The sequence below is a fragment of the Ahaetulla prasina genome, chromosome 2, assembly GCF_028640845.1.
Source record: "Ahaetulla prasina isolate Xishuangbanna chromosome 2, ASM2864084v1, whole genome shotgun sequence".
Taxonomy (NCBI): Eukaryota; Metazoa; Chordata; class Lepidosauria; order Squamata; family Colubridae; genus Ahaetulla; species Ahaetulla prasina.
In genome coordinates, this window is record NC_080540.1 from 232,330,552 (window position 1) to 232,356,252 (window position 25,701).

Below are 25,701 nucleotides of genomic sequence, written 5' to 3' on the forward strand. Positions count from 1 at the left end.
TACATAAAATAAATCTCAATCCTTATTTTATAGGAGCTTATAAAGGGTATTTCACAGCTTTATAAAAGAAGAACAGTACATCTAAATATGGGGCCCAGATTCATCAGCTACTTTGCCACAACAGAGGCTTGCCACATATGGGACTGCCACATCTCCTCGTTATATTCAGTTGAATGATCATGTTACCAATTGCAGTACTATATTCTAATTTACTTCTGAAGTGAAAATACATTCTTCACAATGAGGTTTGTTTTGTTTTTTTAAAAACTTATAACAGAAAGGCAATTTCAGGTCCTCTTATTTAATATTGGAAACATGTGCTCTTTAGAAGTTAAAAATGTGTAAGCATGTGTTGTTTTGGTGTGCAAAGCAGGAAAGTGAATAAGTGGCAGTAGCATTTTAATAAATGGAAACAATATAAAAATGCCAACTTTGCATAAAAAATAGAAGATAAAATATATAAAGTATATTTAGTTTACTAAACTAAATATAATTTATAAAACTACCTACACTTTGTATAAATTGTGACATTGGTTGAAGTATAGAATTAGAATTAGAATTAGAATTAGAATTAGAGTAGAGTAGAGTAGAGTAGAGTAGAGTAGAGTAGAATAGAATAGAATAGAATAGAATAGAATAGAATAGAATAGAATAGAATAGAATAGAATAGAATAGAATAGAGTTGGAAGGGACCTTGGAGGTCTTCTTATCCAGGGGTCTCTAACCTGGGTCTCTTTGTGGACTTCAACTCCGAGTTCCTCAGCCAGCTTTGCTGGCTGAGGGACTCTGGGAGTTGAAGTCCACAAGTCTTAAAGGGACCAAGGTTGGAGACCCCTGTTCTAATCCAACGTCCTGCTCAGGCAGGAAACCCTATACCACTTCAGACAAATTGGTTGTCCAATCTCTTCTTAAGAACTTCCAGTGTTGGGGAATTCACAACTTCTGGAGGCAAGTGTTCTAGTGAAATTTCTTCTTAGTCCTAGGTTGCTTCTCTCCTTGATTAGTTTCCACCCATTGCTTCTTGTCCTGCCTTCAGGTGCTTTGGAGAATAGCTTGACTCCCTCTTCTTTGTGGCATCCCCTAAAATATTGGAATACTGCTATCATGTCTCCCCTAGTCTTTCTTTTCACTAAGAAAGAGTAGCAGTCCATTAAATTCCATGATTGCTCAAGAAGTTTTATATAATGAATAAATTATCATAAAGGGCAGGGTTGAAGAAAACGAGTAAGTTGAAGAAAAGCTCTAGTGTTCAAGAACAATCGACTATTATTCAGAAAGCTTTAGTGTTTAGTTGAAAGCAGGCAACATAAAAGTCTTCCACCGAAATAATCTCAGATGATTTTAAAGGGCTATTTCCCCTTATATTATAATTAAAATATTTTATTTTTGATAAAAAAAATAATTTATTTAGTTTTTCCGGAAATTGTTTGAGAGAACATAAACATTATGTTTTTAAAAAGATTTTGAAAGAGTAGAGGCTAATTGCGATGATCCCATCTCTGCTGGTGATTTCCAAATGCTAGTTTTTTTTAAAAAAAATATGAACTTTGTGCAGGAGTTAACGTTTTTAAAGCAAGCTATAAAGAAATGGATTGAAAATCCGTTTAACCGCTTTTTGCCTGGACATGCCCTTTCAAGAAATCTGCACTGCAGCAAAATCCCAACGAAAACAGTCTACAATGTATATCATTTGTGGCTCCTGAATAAGCAGAAGATAACGCAGAAATAATTGGAGTGTAATTTTCTCCCTCATGAGTTTTCTATGTTGATGAAAGGAGTGAAAATAATAGCACGCTTTACATATTAACACTTGATCACACTTGTACTAATATTTCAAGATATTTACTGCCAGATAATAGGGGCTTCACTGTTCTGATGTTGCATGATGCCTCTTGATGGCTTATTCTCTATACCGTTTGTACACCTCTGCTGTTTGTATGAATGGAGCAAAACAAACATTGAGATTTGTAATAGTCTCATCTAGTTTGTCCCTAAGTCCCACCAAAATCAATAAAACATATTGTTCTTGCTCTTTTAAATATAATGTTATTTCACTATGGGAAGAACTAATAGTAAAACCTAATTGTTAGATGTTATACCATCTCAACTGGGTAGAATGGCCCAGACAGATCGCTGCCCATCTTTTGGTGATTTGAATAGACTAGTACCCCATCCAGTACAAATTAATTATAATTAGAAGCTAAAGCAATTGGGGAAGTTATGTTTGACATAGATTTATCTAAGAATGCAGATAGAGGAAATAAAAAGTCCCAAGGAAAAAAAATGCATGTATTTGGCATATTGTTGCTATTTTTTTTAATCAAATGTTGTTCTTGCAGTCCAAAGTACTCTCAACTATTTTTTTTGCAGTAGCACAATTTTAAAAAAGTAAATTTTCTTCCTGGTGATCCAGCTTTCACAAGCCATATGTGACAAGTGAGAAAATCATAGCCTTGACAACATTTACTCTGTATAATCTCATATAAACCCATCCACAATAAGCCAACTTTTGAATTTTTAACCAAAATACCATTAAAAACAAAACTAAACCTCAAAATGTTTTATATTGTAATTTTCACAATTGACTTATCCATGGTAATCTAAAATTATATATTTTTCATGATATTGAGAGTCAGCTTAACTGCAGATGGGCTTATACATGCCCATCAATGGGTTATATGGATATTTTAATGGGGTATTACCATATGTGTGTGTGTGTGTGTGTAGGTCTTTGGTTATTCCGGTTTTCTCCCGCGTAAAATTGGAAGTGTCTTGGCGACATTTCGACGAAGTCTCATTCGTCATCTTCAGGCTGGTGTTTTCAGCTTCGTGCTTCTAGGAGCACGAAGTTGAAAACACCAGCCTGAAAATGAATGAGACTTCGTCGAAACGTCGCCAAGACACTTCCAATTTTACGTGGGAGAAACCCCGAATAACCAAAGACCTACATACAAACACCTGCAAAAACCTCAGAAAACAAATACACACACACACACACACACGCGTGCACACACACACACACACCAAAGATAAACCAAAGACAATTTTTAGGGTGTATTTTGGTACCTAAAATTCTCAGTTTCTGCAAGTATATAGTACCTTTATTGTCTGTTTGATGCCTCTATATTTTAATATTTGTGTAGATCTTTCATATTCTTTCTTCCAAGTAGCTTGTTTGCATTGAGTTAATTTTGTTTTTTTACATGAAAGTAGGTTTCTATATCTATTTCTTATTCTCTAGCATTTCTTAGGATATATTTTGCACAGGTTAAATACATGAGGGGATCATATGTGATTCTGTTACATACTTTCCCAACTTTCCCAATTTTTAAATAGGTCCTTAATCTAACTGTTCTAACTGTTGCTTCCTGGTCACCATACAGATTCTTAAGTTGGCAGATAAAATGGCCAGTATACCCCTGTTTTTAACGTGATGATCATGAGCTATTGGGTCAGTGTTGACTTGTAGAATTTCTCCCTGTTTTTAAGGGCTATCCAAAATCAGTTGTCATCTGTAAATGCCCCTAATATTATCCCATACTGAATAACCATAGAATTCCTGCAGTTAAACTGGTATTGTTGTTTGTTTGAGGCCATATTGATCAATCTGAAGTGCTCAATCATATATGCTCTAAATGCCATGTTTCTAGTCCACAGAGAATCACACTGTCACACTTTAGTAGCAAATAATGAGCATTAGCACATTTTTCTGGGTATTTCCCCTCTAGGATCTAGAAGAAATTAAAGTCATGTAAGCTTTCATACAGCTTAATACTACAAGAAAAAAGGAAGAAAATAAACATTAAAAAAAAAACAGGAATCCAGACTATTTCAACTCTGTCAAGGAGAAATATTCTCTGGTTAATACTTATTTCTTTCTGTATTTTAGGGCAGGTAAAAGTTTTTCGAGCCCTATATACATTTGAACCCAGAACAGTAAGTATATTTTTACTTTTTAAAGATACATAAAAAAGAAAAATTTGAATATTAAGGGGTAACTTGGTCCAGTGTATTTTTTGTGAACATGAAACACGGGAAGGTGTATGCATGTTTCCCCTGTAGAGATGAAATACCATTCCATTTTTAATTTTTAGATTAAAATTGTTGTTTTAATCTAATGTTGTTCAACATTCATATTTACTGAGAACTTCATCACATGACCTGCAGATTGTGTTTTGGCTTCCAAATAAAAATGGATACCATGTTGTGTAGTTTAAAGTGGACAGCTCAACCTTTTCATTGCTAAATCATATTCTGGTATGCGGTTCAGGCCTTGATTGTGCAAATCCCACCAACTGATCCAGTCATTCCTGAGCAAACAGCTCAAAACGGCTGACAGAAGTATAACAGGAAGTGGCTCATGATTGCAAGTGGCATTTGTAACCACTAAGAATTAAGAAGAAATTCTTTTTAAACAATGTTTGTGTCCAACTCCTCTCTTTGTATGTATCTTTTGATTTTATACAAAGTTCTGAGGTATGCTTTCCTCAGTTATTTTAACCTAACGGTTTTCATGATTTGAATTGTAGGGTAACCTCGCTGAAATTTTGCAACGGTGAATGGTGTGCTAATGTTTTAAATCAATCAATTTCTGTAAGCTTACAGATATTGCTAGTCTGCTAGAATGCTCAGTTACATCATGTCTTGGATCTTATTTTTCCCAATGTCTGTCTTTCCTCTGTGTCATTGAGCTTACCCTGTGACATTTAGAAATCTGGAATTTAGAGGATTACGAAAGACTCTAAGTCTCATCGCTCACTTCTGATGCACCTTAGAGAGACCAGGAATAGATTAGGCTTCTGCTTGTATGCTCCAATCAATTATATAAAGTATTGGGATAAAAGATGCAACTCTTGTTTGCAAGATGTTTAAATCTTTTATTACACTGTCTTGTGCATATTTTTTGAGCCTTTGTTGTGCCTTGAGTAAATTGTAGAAATAATATTCTCTTATCTGTTATTTCATCATTTCATCTCAGCAGGACCATCATTTAGCTCAGAGGTCTTCAAACATGGCAGCTTTAAGACTTGTGGACTTTAACTCCACAGATGAAGCCAAGTTTGAATACCTCTGATTTAGCTGATATTGTCTGGGATTGTCTGGGATTGTAAACTAAGTAGGATTAGGATTAGTTAGTACTTGGATGGGAACCCTCAGTACTACCAGGGCTGAAACTATACCAGGAATAAAGCTAAACATTTGACCATTTCATCCAAATTACAGAATGGGCATGGCAATGAAAGGTCTGCCCCTTCTATATTTGTGTGTGACATCACAACACCCATACAAACGGAGCAGAGTTTGCAGCATGAGAGCACAATTGTTTTATTATTTTCCTCTGCTGCTTTCTCTGATAGATATCTCTGACAAAAGTATCCATCCTGATTTCGGGTGTTAGGTTTAACCCGAAAGAGATTTCATTCGTTTGTAAGAATAAAATGGGCAGCATTTCTAGTTATGGTTGTGAATGAAGGCTATTTTTCCCCAAATAAGTTTAAAGTAAACTTTTAAAGGCTTTCATTAAGCTATAAGCTGAGCAAGTGATCTTGACCCTAAATTCCCCATTTCTTCATTACACTCTGTATGTGCACTAGCCCACAGGTCTCCAATCTTGGCAACTTTAAGCCTGGCGGACTTCAACTCCCAGAATTCCCCAGCCAGCTGGGGAATTCTGGGAGTTGAAGTCCGCCGGGATTAAAGTTGCCAAGGTTGGAGACCCTGCGCTAGGTTACCCTTAAATCTTTTCTGTACAAGGAATAGTAATGCAAAGGCTGTAACCTTCAAGAGAAGGTAATGAATGGGTTTTATCTCAGATCCTCAAGTTAGGATCTGAGATAAAGCCCAGCCATTACCTTTTTGTGAAGGCTAAAGCCTTTACATTACTACCCCTTTCTGAATCTCTTCCTGTGTCCTGTGTCCTGTATATATGCTGTACCACTGGTACATTAAAATGTAAACTCCCACTTCATTTTTTCCCTATTTTACTTCTCTAAAATACCCACCCACACACCCACATGCACCAAAATATAATCAAGTAAACTGAATCAATGAGCTGTATAGCAGGAAATAGTTACTTCAGTTCTGCTCAAGCTTTGTAGGATCCTGCATTTTACAAATTCTCCATTAAGCTTTCGCTAAACTTTAGGCTAACTTAGAAATAAGATAGCAAATATTGAATCGTAAACTGCTCGGTAAGGTCTCAGTTTGAAGTAAATTTGTAAATAAGATCATTTGGGTGATTGTCTATCTCATTGACTATTAAATTATTCTGCCCCATGCTCTCTTTTATTTTCCCTCGTTTTTCTTCCTTTTACTTAACAGGGAATTAATGCATTAAAAAAAATCACATATATGCTCAAAATCATATTTCTACACTGCCCTTATTTTTACTACTTACTAACCTAGTATTTCTAACTTCACTAACCTAGTATTCACTAACCTAGTATCTAACTTCACTAACCTAGTATTTGCATTTTCTCTAAGCTCCTCATTTTCTCTAGGCTCCTGAGGGAGAACTACAAAACCAATAAGCGTTTTTTACCTCTCTCTCATCACAAAAACCAGGGAATTAGTTTCTAGTCTAGGGAAACGCAGATCCTCCCTCGCCCCTATAAATCCCTTTCCTATGTATCTATAATTCAAGAGACTCCCAGATATATCTAAACTGCAGCAGATCGCAAATAGTGTTGGAGAGCCATTAGCCACTTCTGTGATCTCATTATATGACGGTTTTGGGGTTTGTTATTGGCTGGATGTGAATGACGGTGGAGAGAGGGATGGTGAAAGAATGGCTGGGGATGACTCAAAGGCAGACTGGAAATGCATTTGGCAGCCCAACTCTCAAAATGTTTTCACTCAGATAGATACGAAAGTTGCAGACTGATTAGCACATGGCACAAGTCTGTGGCCTCTTATTCTGATTACAACAGCAGTGCAGATATTCAATCCTTTAGTTATGAATCCCTACTGAATTGGAAGAGACCATGGAGATTTTCTACTCTGACTTCTTGCTCAAGCAGGAAACTGTATGCCTGTCCAATCTCTTCTTTAAAACCTCCAGTGATGGAGTAACCACAACTTCCGAGGCAACCCATTCCCTTGATTAATTGATTCCATTGTCAGGAAATTTCTCCTTGATTCTAAGTTGGATCTCTCTTTGATAAACTTCCATCCATTAGTTCTTGTCCTGCCCTCAGAAGCTTTGGAGAATAGGTTGACTTCTCTTCTCTCTGACAGCTCCTCAAATATTAGAAGATTGCTATCTTGTCATCCCTAATCCTTTGTTAGATTAGACACAGCCAGTTGCTACAAATGTTCACTCTAAGCTTTTACTCCGGTTCCCTAATCAACTTTGTTTCTCTTCTCTGCACTCTTTCTAGAGTTTCAACATCTATTTTGTATTGAAAGGACCAAAACTGGATGGAGTATTCCAAGTATGGTCTTACCAGTGTAGTATAAAGTGGTACTAGCATTTTACATTACCTTCTTCTTACGATTGCTCTGCAGCAAAATCCGCATCATCAACATTCATTTTTGTACTTGGTTCCAGCTTCAGCACAATGATGTAGCCATTTTTCAGCATCAATAGTTCAATAAAAATAAGGAGCATTTGCTATTTCAGTTTGATTCAAGTGCCGTTTTTATTCTTCTGTTGTACTCTATTTTTCCATCAATAATCAGTAGATGGCAGCAGGAGACAACAGAATTCTCATTTTGTTGCTGTATCCCAAGTGGAAGGACTATAACTACAATATGAATATAATATATATTTTCTCTCAAGATGTGGGATATGTGAGCATGTGTGTGTTTCTGAAAATATGGGATTGGATTGGGTACATAGATGTTGAATGCGTGTGGGTGTGCACATTTGGAATCAAAGGCAAAGAGGCTTTTACAATTATTTCATATTTTTATTGTACATTGCTATGAGTTCATGTGAAATGTAGCAATACTTAAAAAATTAATATGATAAAATAAAATACCACTACTCTGGGTTTAATGAAAAGAAGAACTAGGACTGGTGTTCTAGCATTATTCCAATTTCTAAAGTGATGCCTCAAAAAAAGAGGGGGTCAACCTATTCTCCAAAGCACCTGAAGGCAGGACAAAACAGATGGAAACTGATCAAGGAGAGACCCAACCTAGAAATAAGGAGAAATTTCCTGACAATGGAATCAATTAATAAGTGGAATGGCTTTCCTTCAGAAGTTGTGTGTGCTCCATCATTGGAAGTTTTTGATAAGAGAGTGGACTACCATTTGTCTGAAATGGTATAGAGTCTCCTGCTTGAGAAGGGGGGTAGGACTAGAACACCTCCAGGGGCCCCTCCAACTCTGTTATTATGTAATTCGATCAAATCTATCTTGTAACTAGGAAGGAGGAGTGATAACATTTTAGAATGGACTTGTGCCCAACAATTGGATGATTTTTTTTTTCTCTTTCCCCAGCCAGATCTAAGTTTTTTTGGAACTCAGTATTTCATCTGCTGGCTTGTCCCCATCTTTCAGAGTTCCCTGGCTCTTTTGAGAACAGTAAATTATCAAGATCTTTATAACACTGTAGTATTTCTACTTCTGGGTCTTCTTACCATACGTAACAGCATAAATTAACCATCTCTTCTATGAGCTGCTTACTTTTACCCAGGAATCTATCTCTTTAAGCATTAGATTGTTACTATATGTCTCTGCCCCACCCCACCCAATATAATTTATTTCTATTTAGTTTTTCAGTGAATATCCTGCTGATAGGAAGATAAGTGGAATTTGAAGCCCTTTTGCACAATTTCTTTCCAGGAAAAAACCCAAAAAGGACATACTAGCCAGCAGATGGATTGTGGGGATCTTGTCCTCTGAAAGGACAGGGCTAAACCATACAAGCCACCGAATCTCTTAACCATGCTTACTATGATGTACAATTGCAATTTTTGTTTTGGGATGCGAGTATTGGAGTTGGAGTTGTCACTGAAAAAAGTTCATGCACTTTAAGTCGATTCTTTAACTAATGAAATGTATTTATTACTCCAGCCAGATGAACTGTATTTTGAAGAAGGAGACATTATCTACATTTCTGATATGGTGAGTTGATAAACAAAGCCACTAAACCACTCTCTCCTTAAGAGAATAAAGTGACCATTGAACTCCCAGTTGCCTTTTTCAGCACTGATTTATTTTTCCTCCAGAGTGACACAAATTGGTGGAAAGGAACCTGTAAAGGAAGAACTGGACTAATCCCCAGCAACTATGGTAATTTCATGAATTGTGTTTCGAGAATAGTTGTGAAGCAGAATAAAAATAATGATCCTTTAACACCATCAGAAAACAACACCTGCCTATCCCGGGTCCTTGGGAAGGACCCAGTAGGTGAATAAAAGTGCTAAATTCAGTCTAAATATCTGGCTAACTATCCCACCAACCATAAGAATAATAATTTTCCAGGTACTTCTGTGAGTAGAATTAAAACTGGGATACTGAACAACAAGATACATTAGGAATGTTATACTCCGTTGGCCAAGTTTCTTGGCCCTTGCTTTGCTTAGTTTCTCCCTTGAATTTAGATTATTGACCTTTTTTTAGTTCAATTTATCTTTAGAAAATTTGTTTTCGGATTGTAGTAACCATTTTATCATAGCACCCTTGACATTATAGAAATCCCTGCTACAATTTCGAAGTCTTGTTAAGGATGTCCTGTGCACTGTTAAAAGTCAGGATTCACAGATCAGAAAGGGGAGCTGTTAAAAAGTTAAATATAGAGACATTTTGTTTTGAGATTACCAGTCCAGGATGACTTTGTATATATGCTTAAGATCTTAACAAATTAACAGTGATCCTCAAAAGAAGCCTGATAGACTATAGCTGTGAGTGAGAATTTCTGAGAAACCAAGATTCCTGGACTGTTCACAGCCCATTGAATCCTTTGGCTGGGATCCAAATGTTAGATGATGAATTCTGCTTATGCCACAAGGATACTCATATTTCTTTTATCCTCGACAGCTACAAACCATCTCCTAGACTCAAAAGATGTTCAGGAACAAGCCTGGACAGATTATGAAGAGCTGCTTCAAGAATGCATTCTATTGTGTCATTCACCATATCCAAGCTCTCTTTGTTGATTTGACTCTTGGAACTATCATAACGAAGCAAGTTTGAGTAAAGGATATAGCTGCTGCTATGCTTCTTAACTCATACAAGCATTAAATTATAATACGATATTGTTTCTTACTTAGAAACGATCTGAGAATTGCTACTTGAAATGCTTTAACCTTCAAAAATCAAACTGCTCTTAATTTTAAGAATTTAGAAAGACCTATTATTACCAGCACTCTAGATCTTTCTGTGTGGTAATCCTTCAGGTACCTTAACGTCTCCACTTCACTTGTCTTATTTCAAAAGCTAAACACACTAGTCTCGATCTCACCTCACAAAACTCAGATTTCTAACCCTGGGATCATTCCTACGCTCTATATTGGCCCTTCTGGTTTCTCTAAAATTTTGTTGAAATATAGTGCAGAGAATTGTATGCAGTACTCATTTGTGGTCTGACCAGTGCAGACCATGTGAGAGAAATGATTTCCTTTGATTTGGAAATTCTGGTTAATGCAGAATTCATTATGCATTTGCCATCTAAGCAGTTACATTGCCCTGCTGACTCATATTCAGCTTGAATTGAGCTCCTGTTCCAATTTTTTTTTATAACCAATCATTACCAAATCAGTGTCCATAACTTATGCCTATGCAATTATATGAAGAATTTATCATTGGTGTCCTGTTAAAATTCAAAATCATTTTCCAGTCCATTTCTCTAACCCATCTTGAAAGTGTTGAATGTCTTCTGCAATATCAGCTGTCCTACTCAGTTTTGTGTCATATTCAAATTTGGCAAGAGATGAGGCAAGGAGAAAACCTTCTGCATTTTATAATGTTCTTGTCTGGTATCAGAAAAATATGAATTTTTTTTTATTTTGCTACAAAAGGGAAGAATGTGTAAGACACCATATCAATCCGTCCCGTGCAGATTCCCATAGAACAGTGATGGCTAACCTTTTTTTCTTCGGGTGCCAAAAATGCATGCCCACACCCATAATGCAATGCCCCCCATTGATGCCCCGCCCCTTTCTGGACTTCCAGTAGGCCCATTTTTCGCCCTCCCAGAGCCTCCGCAAGAGCCATATGGAGACTCCTGGAAGGGGAGGGGCGGCATGGGCATGCGTGTGCGTCTCCCACATGCGCAGCAGCAACTCAAAAATCAGCTGGCTGGCGGGAGGCACGCGCACATGCGCAGTGGAGCTGATCTATAGTGACGGCTCATGTGCCCGCAAAAATGGCTTCGCGTGCCACTTTCGGCACGTGTGCCATAAGTTCGCCATCACGGCCATAGAATATGAATAAACTTCATGCTTTAGATCCCATTTCTGCATTCAATAGCTAGAAGTACTCTCATCCTTTTGAGGTATACAAATGCTCACTTTTTAAAGTAAAATGGAAGAGTTTCCAAATTGTGAACCATAATTGAACTGAATCTCACACTTCTTTATTTTTGTGTTCTTGTTCATGATAGTATTTTAGTTAAATGCCTGTTGTAGGATCAAGAGAAGCCCTAAATGAGGCCCAAAAGCCTTGGATATCAGCCCCACAAAATCTCTAAATTGTTATCCAGATGCAGTGTGAAGGTGACAAAAAGGGAACATTCTCAAATGATAAAGGGTGAAGAATTTATATTATATAGTGAATTTAAACTAAATGTGAATGAAATCAAATCAAATTTGATAATTTTCCCAGCTTTATTCATTTTCTTTTTTTAGAATGGGGGAATGCCATTCCTGGCACAACACTCAAAAACTGCAAGGCTGGCTAGAGAATTCTGGGAGTTGAAGTCCATGGGTCTTAAAATTGCCAAGGTTGGGAAGACCTGACATAGACCATTAATTCAAAGGAAGCTCCACACCCCTGCTTTAAATACAAATGTAGTCACTTTTATTGCAGTATACGGCAATCACTTTTTATTTTTTAATTGAATAACAATTTTAACTATATCCCAGAATATTTAGAGAGGACAGTACAATTGTGTATGTGTGTTATCTTTTTAATTTTTCATAGCAAATTGTGTGTTCTTAGATAAATCAATAAGCTACAGACCAGCATTTTCTGTATGCACTGAACATGTTATTATGTACCCAAGGTTCTGGGTTGGATCTTCCCAGGTTTTTCAATATAAGAGAAGCTTTGAGTGTGCAGTTCTACTGCAGGTATAGTTCATTTTCTCTCATTGAAATGAACAGCTTGTTGCTTACAAGGAACTCCTATAAAGATACTCCGTTTCAGTAGAGCTTTGCAGCGTAATGTTAGAAGTTTCAAGTTTATTGATGGACTTCTAATATATTGTCTTCAGACCATTAAGAGACAACTGACTACATTGGCATGTATTTTTTTCCTTTTGTTTTAGTGGCTGAACAAGCAGAATCTATTGACAATCCATTACACGAAGCTGCCAAGAGAGGTAGGTGTAGGGTCAATATTGATGAAGGACTTCATCTGATTTCTGGGCTGAAACAGATCAATTTGTTGGGGTTTGTTAAAATCACACATTCTGCTGAAGAGCTTCCTTTCAACAACAAAGTTTTTGCTTCTTTCCTATCCATTTGCTTTAGAGGGCGACTGAGTTGAAACAAATGTGTGCATTATTTCCCCTATAACTTATGCTATAATGATGCTGGGCTTGTCAACCAGAAAATCGGCAGCTCAAGACCCAAGTACTACCTGATGGGGTGAGCTCTCATTCCTGCCCCAGTTCCTGCAAAACTATCAGTTCAAAAGCAGGCAAATGCAAGTAGATAACTAGGTACCACTTCAGTGAGAAGGTAATGGCATCTGTACGCCTCGGCAAATAGTCATGCCGGCCATATGACCACGGAAGCATCTTCAGACAACTCTAGCTCCCTCAACTAGGAAATAGAGATGAGGTAGAGATACCCCTAAAGTTGGACACAACTGGATAGGGGAAACCTTTCTCTTCACCTTTAGGGCAGAAGTGGTGAATAATGGTGGATAGTATGAGAATGACAAGTGTTCGATGTGGGAAGTGGGAGAGAGATTGGATTAGCTGATTTACTTTAATCCTTTTCTGTGTTCAAAAGAAAAATGTGCAATCTCCCCCCCTCTTTTGTTATTTCTGTATTTTGGGACAGATAATTTGGCCCCCATGTTTATGATGCACCTTTGTCCAACCTGATGCTGTGCAGCTGTGTGGGACTATAACTTCTTTCATCAGCATCTGGAAATATGTCCAGGATTGGAGACATTTGTCTAAATGATCAAAAAGCAGTGTCACGTATCACAACTCCACCCCTCTTGTACATATACATGACATCGTGATGTACTTACAAGAGAGGTGGTACTTGCATTGCAGTAGTGCAATGCAGCTTTGGTTGGTTGATAAATCAAGTATCCATTCCAGGGATGTCTTTGGCCTACTACAGTCAAAGATTAGGGGAATATATTCTGTAGCTTTATTTTACCCAATTAATTTTATTTTTCTGTTTTTATAAACATATTGATTGAAACAAATACTATTCTGTTATTAATGTATAGTATTGAATAATTCATTATTTTAAGCAATTGATGTGGTAGCTGATGTGATATAATCGAATTTCCCCGAATGTCTTATATTTTTTTGAACCCTGAAATAAGCGCTTGGCCTTATTGCCATGCGCTCAAAAGCCTGATTGGGCTTATTATCAGGGGATGTCTTATTTTGGGGAAAACAGAGTAATAAAAATAAACTAGTGAAACAAAACAAGGACTGTATTAGGTAATGCACATTTGAATGCATTTGAAGTCTTACGAATGGAATTAATTTGAAAGTGCCAATGCATCAGTTTTATTTAAAACAAACTACAAGAAACTTTATTTCCATATACATTTGATTAATACTGTAATGCTTTGGAATAGATCCATTTCTTACCTCAGTCCATTTCATCTGTTGGAAGATACAGAAGTTCTCTTGCGAAGTCTGCCTTCAATGGCAACCTTGTTTTGCCATGAAGTAATTCCCTGCTGATAGGAGTCTGAACTTGGGAGGCATATCAGAAATGCTACCTTTTTCCCTGACATACACTGTGATATATCTAACCATGTATGTTTTAGTCACTGATATCAGTGAGGTAGAAAAACAACTGCCCTGCCGGTTTTTTGCCCTGCTGAAATGAAAGGTTATGATTTTCCCCCATGGACTGCTCCATTAGCATTATTCAAAGCATATACTGTTGATTATATGGAGAATTCATATACGTAGGTTCCATTAGATAAGTTCTTTTGTTTTCAAGCATAAAATACTTAATATTTTATCTGTGTGATATACAGTATGGCTTCCTTTTAGGCCCCAAAACATAATTATCATCCTTCTAGAAGAGTGAATGTATGGGTGTGTCTGCATGTGCATGTTTGTGTAGATAAATGAGAGAAGGGAGGGAGGGAGAAATTAAATAGATTGATACATACATACATACATACATACATACATACATACATACATACATACATATATATATATATATATTTTCTGAGGTTTTCGCGGGTGTTTGTATGTAGGTCTTTGGCTATTCGGGTTTTCTCCCGCGTAAAATTGGAAGCATCTTGGTGACGTTTCGATGAAGTCTCATTCATCATCTTCAGGCTGGTGTTTACAGCTTCGTGCTTCTTGGAGCAACGTTGCTCTTAGAAGCACGAAGCTGTAAACACCAGCCTGAAGTTGACGAATGAGACTTCGTCGAAACGTCACCAAGACACTTCCAATTTTACACAGGAGAAAACCCGAATAACCAAAGACCGACCGACCGACCGACCGACCTACCTACCTACCTACCTACCTACCTACCTACCTACCTACATACATACATACATACATATATATATATATATATATATATATATATATATATATATATATATATGGAAAGATGCCGTCTCCAAATGGTTTTCTGCCAGTTTCTGGATAAGTTATATTTAATATTTAATACATATTTTCTTCTTTTTCAGGAAACTTGAGCTGGTTGAGAGAATGTTTGGATAACAAAGTTGGTGTCAATGGCTTAGATAAAGCTGGAAGCACTGCCTTGTATTGGGCATCTCATGGTGGACACAAAGGTACAGAAATTATTTTCAATGTCTGAGCCTAATTGTTTTCAGCATTAAAGCCAATCTTATCCTTCACTTTGCAAAAACAGTTTGCATCCATATTCTACTTGCACATGTATTTTTATCTCTTACACATTTTTTTCAAATGTATTTCTCTATTCACTATGGCATGCCATTTTCTATGCTTACATTTTTTGGTTAATAAATACATAGAAAAATAGGAGGAATGCAGAGAAAGAATGATTGAGAGAGAAAGGGAAAGAGAAAGAGGGAGGGAGAGGGAGAGAGGGGGGGTGAGGGGGGGAGAGAAATAGGCAGGGAGGGTGGGAAGGAGGGAGGGAGATTTAATGTGAAATACATCCACACATTTTGGGTGTCTGTTTTGACTGGATTGCAAAATTTAGAGAAATGAAAAATGTTGTTCACATATTGGATTGGGAAGTACAATTTGACTTTCTTACCCTTTTCTTGAAAAACATATATTTTATTTAAATCAAAGGGTAAACTTAGATGTTTCATTTATTGAGTTAGTGAGTCCAGTTATAATTGGAGTCTTTTCCAAATCTAAAAATGAAAAAGTAGCCCTCTTTGCTGATTAATTCAAAGTCTTGGCTTTCCTAATTTCTCATGAAGTTTTACATTTTTTTTTCTTTATTTGGTGTAGACATCGTGGAAGTGTTATTGACACAGCCAAAGGTAGAACTAAACCAACAGGTAGGGAATGATACACTGAGTGGCTTTCAAGAATTGTTTTCCAGTAATGTAGCAGGTTGCAATTGAAAAGATCAGAACTGTTTCCTTCCAAACTTTAAGGTTACTTTTGTTCACCTTTCACAGAATAAACTGGGAGACACAGCTCTGCATGCTGCTGCATGGAAAGGTTATGAAGACATTGTAGAAATTTTGCTAGGAAAAGGTACTGTGTTTTCTCAACATACCCACATTTGGGGGCTCTGTTTACCAAGAAATGTGTGTTTAATAATAATAATAATAATAATAATAATAATAATAATAATAATAATAATAATAATAATAATAATAATAATAATAATAATAATAATAATAATAATAATAATAATAATAATAATAATAATAATAATAATAATAATAATTTAATTTGTATACCGCCCTTCTCCCGAAGGACTCAGGGCGGTTAACAGCCAAATAAAACAACAATCAAAACATATACTATACAACTAAAAACAATAATTAAAAAACTTATTTAAATTTGGCCCAAGTTTTAAAATACATTCAAAAACCCTATAAAACTAATTAAAATTAAAACCCATAAAATCATCTAAAATATTAAAATTCAGGCCAGTCTTGCGTGAGAAAATAGATATGTCTTAAGTTCGCGGCGAAAGGTCCGAAGGTCAGGAAGCTGTTGATGTCCAGGGGGAAGTTCGTTCCATAGGGTGGGGGCCCCCACAGAGAAGGCCCTACTTCTGGGGGCCGCCAGCCGACATTGCTTGGCTGACAGCACCCTAAGGAGTCCCTCTCTGTGAGAGTGCACGGGTCGATGGGAGGCATAAGGTGGCAGTAGGCAGTCCCGTAAGTAACCCGGTCCTAAGCCATAGAGCGCTTTAAAGGTGGTAATCAACACCTTGAAGCATACCCGGAAGACCACAGGCAGCCAGTACAGCCTACGCAGGATAGGTGTTATATGGGAGCTCCGAATCGCTCCCTCTATCACCCACGCAGCTGCATTCTGGATTAACTGGAGCCTCCGGGTGCTCTTCAAGGGGAGCCCCATGTAGAGAGCATTGCAATAGTCCAGGCGAGAGGTAACCAGAGCATGAGTGACTGTGCATAAGGCATCCGGTCTAGAAAGGGGCGCAACTGGCGAATCAGGCGAACCTGATGAAAAACTCTCCTGGAGACGGTCGTCAGATGTTCTTCAAAGGACAACCAACCATCCAGGAGAACGCCTAAGTTGCGCACCCTCTCCATCGGGGCCAATGACTCGCCCCCAACAGTCAGCCACGGTTGCAGCTGACTGTACCGGGATGCCGGCATCCACAGCCACTCCGTCTTGGAGGGGTTGAGCTTGAGCCTGTTTCTCCCCATCCAGACCCATACGGCTTCCAAACACTGGGACAGCAATTCGACAGCTTCGTTGGGATGGCCTGGGGTGGAAAAGTACAGCTGCGTATCGTCAGCGTACAGTTGGTAACTCACCCCAAAGCCACTGATGATCTCACCCAGCGGCTTCATATAGATGTTGAACAGGAGGGGCGAGAGAATCGACCATACATGAGGCGCCTCATAGTCAATCTCTGCCCCCCTGCCAACACCGTCTGCGACCAGTCAGAGAGGTAGGAAGAGAACCACCGCAAAACGGTGCCTCCCACTCCCAAACCCTCCAACCGGCACAGCAACATACCATAGTCGATGGTATCAAAAGCCGCTGAGAGGTCTAACAGGACCAGGGCAGAGGAATAACCCCTGTCCCGGGCCCTCCAGAGATTATCAACCAACACGACCAAAGCTGTCTCAGTGCTGTATCCAGGCCGAAAGCCGGACTGGAACGGGTCTAGATAGACCGTTTCATCCAGGAACTGGGGTAGCTGGCGTGCCACCACACTCTCTACAACCTTTGCCACAAAGCGAAGGTTGGAGACAGGACGATAATTACCTAAAATGGCCGGGTCCAGGGACAACCTCTGTCCTCATAATGACACCAGCCTGAGTCTGAACTTAAGTTAAACAGTAAAAATATTTTCAGTCATGCTTCTTTATTGAACCTAGAGAGGTCTTGTTCTATAAATACTGTTTCATTTCTATGGTGAAAGCTTTACATACCTCAGATTTGACGGGAAGCTAGTTCAGTTTTTAGATAAGAAGTAAGACGAGAGGAATTTGTTTCTCTGACCAAACTTAGGACAGCATTGTCCTGTATTCTGTTTTCATCAAGGTGCCAGGACAGACTTAAGAAACAATGAGAAAAAACTGGCTTTGGACATGGCTACCAACGCTGCCTGTGCTTCCTTGCTTAAAAAGAAACAAGGGCAAGGTAAGATTTAACTTTTTTTGCATTTATTCTCCCAGGACAATTGGACTGCTCCGAGCAACTGAAGGCTTCAGTAGACAGGTGGCTATCTCAAGAGAAGATACACTAAAACAATTTCTACTTTAACTAGGGTTAGCATGTCATGGCAATACCTAATTCCAGTCAGTAATGCAATAGGAAATGACTAATCTTGTCCTAAAAGACCCTGAGATTTGAAGTGGGGGTAAAATACTTTCCCTCAGTCAAGCTCATCATGTGAACCCTTAAACTAGTGAACTCTTAGGCAATTTCCAAACTCCATCCAATCCATTGTCTACCCAAGAAGGCCTGGAGACAATGAAAAGCCTCTCCATTACATCCCTCCCTACTCAAACCTGCAGCACAGAGTCCAATTTTCAAACACAGATGATATAACTGCCATTTTTCTGGACAATGGGAAAAGAGCCAATAACATAACAACAGAGTGTTAATAATATCACGGCACAGAGGCTAATGGGACACCAAGCAGGATTGGAAAAAGCAAGTGATGATACTCCATTCCCCAAAATGTAGACTTTTGACTGGTGTGGGTGATTGTGATTATGTGCTACAACTACTGCCAAGAAGATATGACTGGGTTAGTGGCTATCCTTGAATACAAGTGTAGTTCATCTTTCTTTTTTCCCCTCAAAAATACAAGCCTCTGGGGAGGAAAAAATGTACAACCTGTAAAAGCCTTGATCGACTTAATACCAATTCATTCATTCATTCATTCATCATTCATTCATTCATTCATTCATCCATTTATTTTATATAGCTGGGCATTTATATATGCCCATCTCAAATACATAATTCTGAATGGCCTGCAATTAAAAACAAGACAAGAAACCCAGAATACAATATCAAAACATATAGAAAAGCTTATAAAAACATATAATCCTCTAGTAAAGTATTAAAAATAAGCAATGATGAGGGAAAATGCTTGAAATATATTGGAAATTATTCTAAGAATATAGAGTTATATTAGAAATGTGAGAAACGTAGCTTAACCAGAAGTTGGAATAAAGAGAGATACATTCTAAAACATTGGCCTAGCTCAAAACTGATCATTTTATATTTGTTTCCTTTTTCCTAGACATAATGCGAACATCAAGCAATGCAGAAGACTATCTTGATGATGAAGACTCTGACTGAATTGCCTTAATTTTGCCTTGAAAATCAATAGCTTCTTCTTTTCATCTTTCTCAGATCCTTTTCCTCTGCTGTGACAAAATATTTTTATCACAATGTGTGCTACTATAATTTAAGTATGGGGAGACATTCCTTCCTTATAAAAAAAGCTCTCCCCCATTAAGGCTATAAATTGCCTAATTGCTTTTTAAATTATTTGTCTAGAAGAGGGCTATGTTGAAATAGGCTTCACCCTTTAAATAACAGGTATAGCATTTAGAGATGTCAGCCACTTGGGGTGGATGGGAAATATATCTTCATCTTAAAATGACATGTTTTGGGCTATTTTATGGAGGAAAAACATCTCAGGAACTTGGATTCTCTATAGAACATTTTCACCATCACTCCTTATCCGCCCTCTTCCCTCTCCATATATATTTATAGGTTGTCTCTCATTAAGTTGATCTACTTTGTGCTAGAACTTCTAATGGCAGGTTATATAAAGAAAACTTGGGCCAGGGAGCTAAAATTAAATGACTCCTTTAATGTTTCCCTTGAGAACTGGCTGTGATTGCAATTACTGTAAGTTTATTCACATGGCACAAAAAAAAAGTTGTTTAGCACCAGATGAGACAGGGAGGGAATAATCTTGAGGGAAGAGACAGAAAGGGAAAGGAAGATTGTTTGGTCAGCTAAAATGCAGCCATTTTGCCTTGATAGTTGTTCACAGCAATCTTTTGCAATCTAATACTCTCTAGGACAGGGGTGTCCAAACTTGGCAACTTTAAGACCTATTGGATTTCTAACTCCCAGGATTCCTCAGCTAGCCATGGAATTCTGGGAGTTGAAGTCCACAGGTCTTAATGTTGCCAAAGTTGGACACCCTTGCTTTAGGAATCTTGTCAATACAATTGGATCTAGAGGATAAAAGGAGGCCTAATTATGTCTTCTACAATGAAAGAACTGTAGGGAGAATTTGACCCTACAGGCAAGGAATGTATGTTTAAACTCAATCCCGTCCATAATAATAATTTCAAAGATAAAAGGAGGCTGAGCCTTCTCTTTTTCTCTAATTTGTATGTGTGAGATATTTTCCCAATGTTTCATCTTCTTGTCCCTTACTTAACAGAATTGCTGCCCACTCTCTCTCTCTCTCTGTGTGTGTGTGTGTGTGTGTGTGAATGTGCTTGTGTGTGTCCAAGTCCTAAATTTTAAGTGGAGGGAAAACTAGGTAAGATATGCTCTTACTTTAGGTAAGATAAAACTAGGTAAGATATGCTCTTGCTTTATGACGTTATGAGATAATAAGGCAAAAAATGTGGCATTTGTCCAATGAACACATACAGAATTCTGTTAGTTTATCTGCACCATTTCCACCAGCTGTCTTCTTTTTCACCTGGTCGAAGTTGTTGCTACAAACAAATCCAGCATCTGGATTATGAGAGATGCAATAGGCCAATCCATTTTTGCCCTTTATTATATCTGTAGATTACAACATAGAGGTGGCAGTAAATCATTTTTCCCGATGTGTTCCTGGCTGCAATAATGAGAGTTGCATTGAAACACATCTGATGTATTTAATATTGGGACTCAGTCTTTGTTGTGTCTGCGCCCCCCAAGCCGGGCCCCCTGCTAGAAAGTGACTCGGAAAGTGAGGGGGAAGGGCCATCAGGACTTACCTCTGGAGCACCGGCTCCTCTGGCTCAGCTCCAGGAGCCAGAGGCAGGCCAGGTGGAGGAGATAACGAGGCCTCCATCCCCTGACTCTTTCCCCCCGCCCCAGGCCATGCCTCCAGACCTGGCTGCTGGCAATCAGGCCTGGCTGGATCCCAGGTTTCGGAGATACAAGAAGCGGCTACAACAAAGGAAGGGGTGTGGCAGGCCTAGAGAGTGCTGCGTCACGGAGCCACACCCCACAGAGTATAAAAGCAGCCCTGGCTGCTCTTCTGCTCCGTGACGAGCAAAAATTGAGCTGAACTATTTGACTCGTGGAGAAGTGAGCTGACCTCTTTGACTCGTGGAGAATTGAGCTGAACATTCGGCCTGGATTATTGACTTCTTGGTTGCCCGGCAACCCCAAGATAAGGGAGACTTTGGGCAGGCAGCTGCAGATTCCCGGCCAGGACTGATAGCAGTCGTGAACTCAATTACTGGCTCGTTTAGCCAGCTCGCGTGGCTGAGGCTGGGAGGGGACAGAACAGTCTTCAAGTATTTATACTAGAATTCATTCACTGAGAACCATGGTATAAAACCTTCTGTTTGTACAGGTTGTCTACTTAATTTGGAGAAAATACTCTTTATTCCGCTGTAATTTGGAAGATATTTGTGGTTGTGTCTGTAATGGGATGATAATGACTCTTTTCACCATATGCTCTTAACTTTCCTGTGTCTTTTCACCTTTAAAGTATTTCATATCAGAACTGATATGTTTCTGAACTCATGTGCGATGTAAAAAAGCCTACAAACCAAAAGTATCTTCAGAAAAAGATTCAGTATGAATAAATATTTTTAATTGCTTTGAAACTTCATTGTAGTTCTTCCTTAGATGAAACATGACTTTGCCAAGGTCAAAATAAGTAGTGATCATATAGACCACCCTGATATCGGATGGAGACTGTGGATTTCGGGGTGCCATAGAAGAGCAGAAAATCTTATATTATTTACCCTTCAGTTTCATATTTGTTGCCAGAGAGGGTGATATTTTTATCTTAAGTGCCCAAATGACTTCCCTAGTCATAAGTGCTCTCTATTACAACTAGCAGAGAAAGACAGAATTGTTGCTTTGCCTAAAGAACCAGAGCAGACGTGTCAAACTCAAGGCCAAGGGGCAGGATCCGGCCTGCGGGGTGCCCTGGAAACAGCGAAGGACCATCCCCATTCCCTCTGCCAGCGAAAATGGAGCGTGCAGCTCAAGCTCCATTTTCTCAAGCTCCATTTTCACTGGCAGAGGGTTGCAGGAGGCCGTCGCAGCCAAAAATGGAACTCAGGAGCCCGTTTTCACTGACAGAGTGCTTGGGCCACCACAGGTGCCCCCAACATGAGTGATGTCAAGCTGGCCACACCCACCCCGAGCCCCACAAGGTCAAGCACAATCCTGATGAGGCTCAATGAAATCGAGCTTGACATCTCTGGGCCAAAATATCATGGCCTGTTACAGAGACTGTGCTTCAGAAATAGTGGATTACTATTGCATTTTAACCAAGTTACACAAATGAGAATGAAGAAGCTGCAACCATAAATCCATTTTAAAAATGTGCATATATTGTAGATTGGGTGCAGGCTTTACTGCAAAACTAATTATTGTTTCACATTAATTTACATCCAACACAGTGTCTTGGAATGAACACTTTCCTCCCTTTTGCACATATAATTAAGTTCTTCAGATGTTTGTCTTATTTTATAGGGCTCTTACAACTCCAGACATGTTTACAGCACAAATACTTCTGTGGATTAGTAATTTACTTGGGTTTTTATGAGGTTTTCACTTTATATTCTTGTCCTATCTGCATATAGAAGATAAAGTTTGGGGCAAGTGTTGTAAACAGCTCATACAAATAATTCCATTTCATTGCACTCAGTCTGGTTTACTATTATATAAACTAATAGATCTTTCCTAACGAATATTTATTATGTGTTTATTTGCAAAGCATACATTCACCATAAACAAATGGGACTTTCAATAAAACATTCTACACAAATGAAGGATACTTTTTATCTGGTTAAAAGTTAACATTTCGTTTTGACTGTTCTCGGAAAGACTGTTTCTAAGAGAAATGGAGATTTGAGTTACATATTTCTGCATAATTTCTAATTATAAGACATCCAAGTAAGCCTTAACCATAATCTACTTTGCATTAAAACCATGGTTTAGAAGTAGAAAACCTATAGCTGTCCAAATGACGGTAAATCCAGATTCCCATCCACAACACCTAGTATGATCAATAATTAGGAAACACAGATCTAATCAATTTCTGACAAGGTCAGCTTTCTTAATCATCTTTCAATAAAAAAAATAGAGCAATATGTTGAGGAACAGAAATCTCAATATGGATTTAAAAAACCAACAAAAATACATTGGAAAAATGTGTAGTGGAGTTCATTTGGGAAACAAACTATATGTACCCTAGCTTTTGTTTTGTCTTTTCATTTGGTAATGATGGAAGCTGAAATGGCTCTGAGAATATCAGTTTGGACTAAGTCAGAATTGGTAGCAAAATCAAATATAGGAAATATCACTCCTGAGCATTTTTTAAAATCTTATAAATTTCTACCATGAAAATTCCCCTGGAGAAATATTATCATAAAATACATTACTTATAAAGCAATAAAAATACCGCTAAAAGCAATCGCAACTCATTTATTGTCCTATAGTCTTAAGATACTTTGTTAGAAACTAGGCAAAACTCGTCACGTGAATACTTTACAATCTTCCAGAGCTACAATCCCTCCTTCAAGGTTTTATAAGTTACTTCAGAGGTTTTCCAAAAGTTGTTACCAAACTATAATTTTAACAGGTCTGAATGAGACCAGTCTATATGTGAAGCAATATTGTATTTAATTAATGTAACTGAAGTTACATTTTGTTGATTTTTTAGTCTTTTCTACTTTTTAGCTGCAAGTATTAGCAAACTTTTTTGAAAACCCAAAGGATATAATGTTATATTTATAGTACTTAATTAACACTAGGCATCAAATAATTTAATGATTAAAAGCCCAGCAAAAGAGATGCATCCAATTTAAGGAGAGATTAAATCCAACTTCCAAGGGAATGTGCATTGTAAGCCTAGGAGCAATGCAGAAATGCAAAAATAGGCCTTCCCTCCTGTTCCAGAAGAACGGACCTTGACTGCAGCAAAATCCTTAAAAAGGCTTATTCCGCAGATTTTAACTCTCCAACAGGTTTCGCAACACAAGAAGCAGTCCCTTAACAGCCTTAAGTCATGTAGACTTTTAATTTAAATTAAATAAAATTGCACTAAAGTTAGAAATTGTCTTGCTTCATCACCACCTAATTTCTTCGTCAAAAAGCCTCCCAATGCTAGAATACTGAATTCCTCCGTGCCCCAAGCCATACAGCATATTAAAGAGAAGCACTAGATTTTTTTTCAAATTGTGCTGGGCAGTGAGCCATTTCCAGAAATATTTCTAAAATCTGATTATATCTCCACCAGCTGATAGACTAACAAGCCTGGTTTTAAAAGAACAGTGGTTTCTTGGTCATTTTTCAGAGGTGGACATACATACATCTCATTGTAACTCAGTGTTGTGGCCTGCCAGCAGCAAGCGGAGCTGGCAGCAGATTTGGACAGTGAAGAGGTTGGGAAGAACATGGGCTAGTCCTGGAGTCTGGGGAAGGCTCTGCGTCAGTGGCAGAGATGTGGCCAGGGCAGTCTGACAGTTATCAGTTGCCTTTGGAATCAGACATCAGTGAGGCAGACGAACATCTGAAGCCTATTCCCAGTGTGCGCATGGGCAGAGTTGCCAGACGAAAGGAACAGCTGAGGAACAAGGGTCGACTTGGGAGTAAGGCCACAGGTGGACGATGAATGGCCCTTCCCATAGGGAATAAAAGAGGAGCAAATGTGGAGGGGCGTTTGCAGGAGACAATTAGTTGGCTTAATTGGTTTGTGACTCTCAGAGAATCCTTGCCAAGTTTTGAAGATATTGGCCTGGCAGCTCTCCAAGCCAGATAAGCTCTCCAAGCCAGATAAGGTCTGTGACGGTAAATGCTCTTTTGAAAGACTTTGTTGGATGTGAATGTGAGAAATTCTCAGTAACTTAATAAAAAGAGGTTTGTCGGCACAAGGAGTTTCCGTCATGGTTTGGGAATGCCTAGGAAGAACACTCAGGAAGCTACTAGTCCCATGAAAAATTTTCTAGGCCAGGCGTGTTCAACCTGTGGCCCACAGGCCACATGAGACCCTGGACAACTATGATAGAAATGTGACCCCGTAAGATCTCAAAAAATAAAGTTTGTTATTTATATACATTATATTATATATTTTATATCTGACCCAAGACAATTCCTCTTCATTCAATGTGGCTCAGGCAAGCCGAAATTTAGACACTCCTGTTCTAGATCTACAATAGCCTCTTCCATTTAGTCACTAATTCTTTGTGCTCTATATAGATTTGTTGGGAATGGTTTAATGAATTCCTGTAGTGAGCAGGATTAAATGGCACAGAAGCTCTCTTCTTCCAACATATATATTTGTGTATATATATATATACAGACTGGCATTCATAGATTCTATGCATCTATGAATGCCAATCTGTCCTGACGTGATAAAGCAGCTTTGCTGTGAATAGCTTGCGAATTACCTCAGCTGTATAATTGGGCACCTTCAGCCATGCCTGTATTTAGTCAGGATTAAGCTGAACAAGAAAGGGAAATCTTTTGTTCTTATTACTGATA

General features: G+C 38.3%; 1 protein-coding gene across 1 annotated transcript in view; it reads left to right on the top strand.

The window, feature by feature from the left end:
• The window catches only part of OSTF1 (osteoclast stimulating factor 1), a 30,524-nt gene extending 8,715 nt beyond the window's left edge, over positions 1-21,809 (top strand). The window contains exons 2-10 of the mRNA XM_058173159.1: positions 3,890-3,936; positions 9,024-9,074; positions 9,179-9,242; positions 12,439-12,492; positions 15,030-15,137; positions 15,793-15,842; positions 15,966-16,044; positions 18,043-18,141; positions 19,253-21,809. Of these exons, the coding sequence (XP_058029142.1) occupies positions 3,890-3,936; positions 9,024-9,074; positions 9,179-9,242; positions 12,439-12,492; positions 15,030-15,137; positions 15,793-15,842; positions 15,966-16,044; positions 18,043-18,141; positions 19,253-19,311 (611 nt within the window). The 3' untranslated portion in view covers positions 19,312-21,809. The remainder of the gene's footprint in view (positions 1-3,889; positions 3,937-9,023; positions 9,075-9,178; positions 9,243-12,438; positions 12,493-15,029; positions 15,138-15,792; positions 15,843-15,965; positions 16,045-18,042; positions 18,142-19,252) is intronic.
• The last annotated feature ends 3,892 nt before the right edge of the window (positions 21,810-25,701 follow it).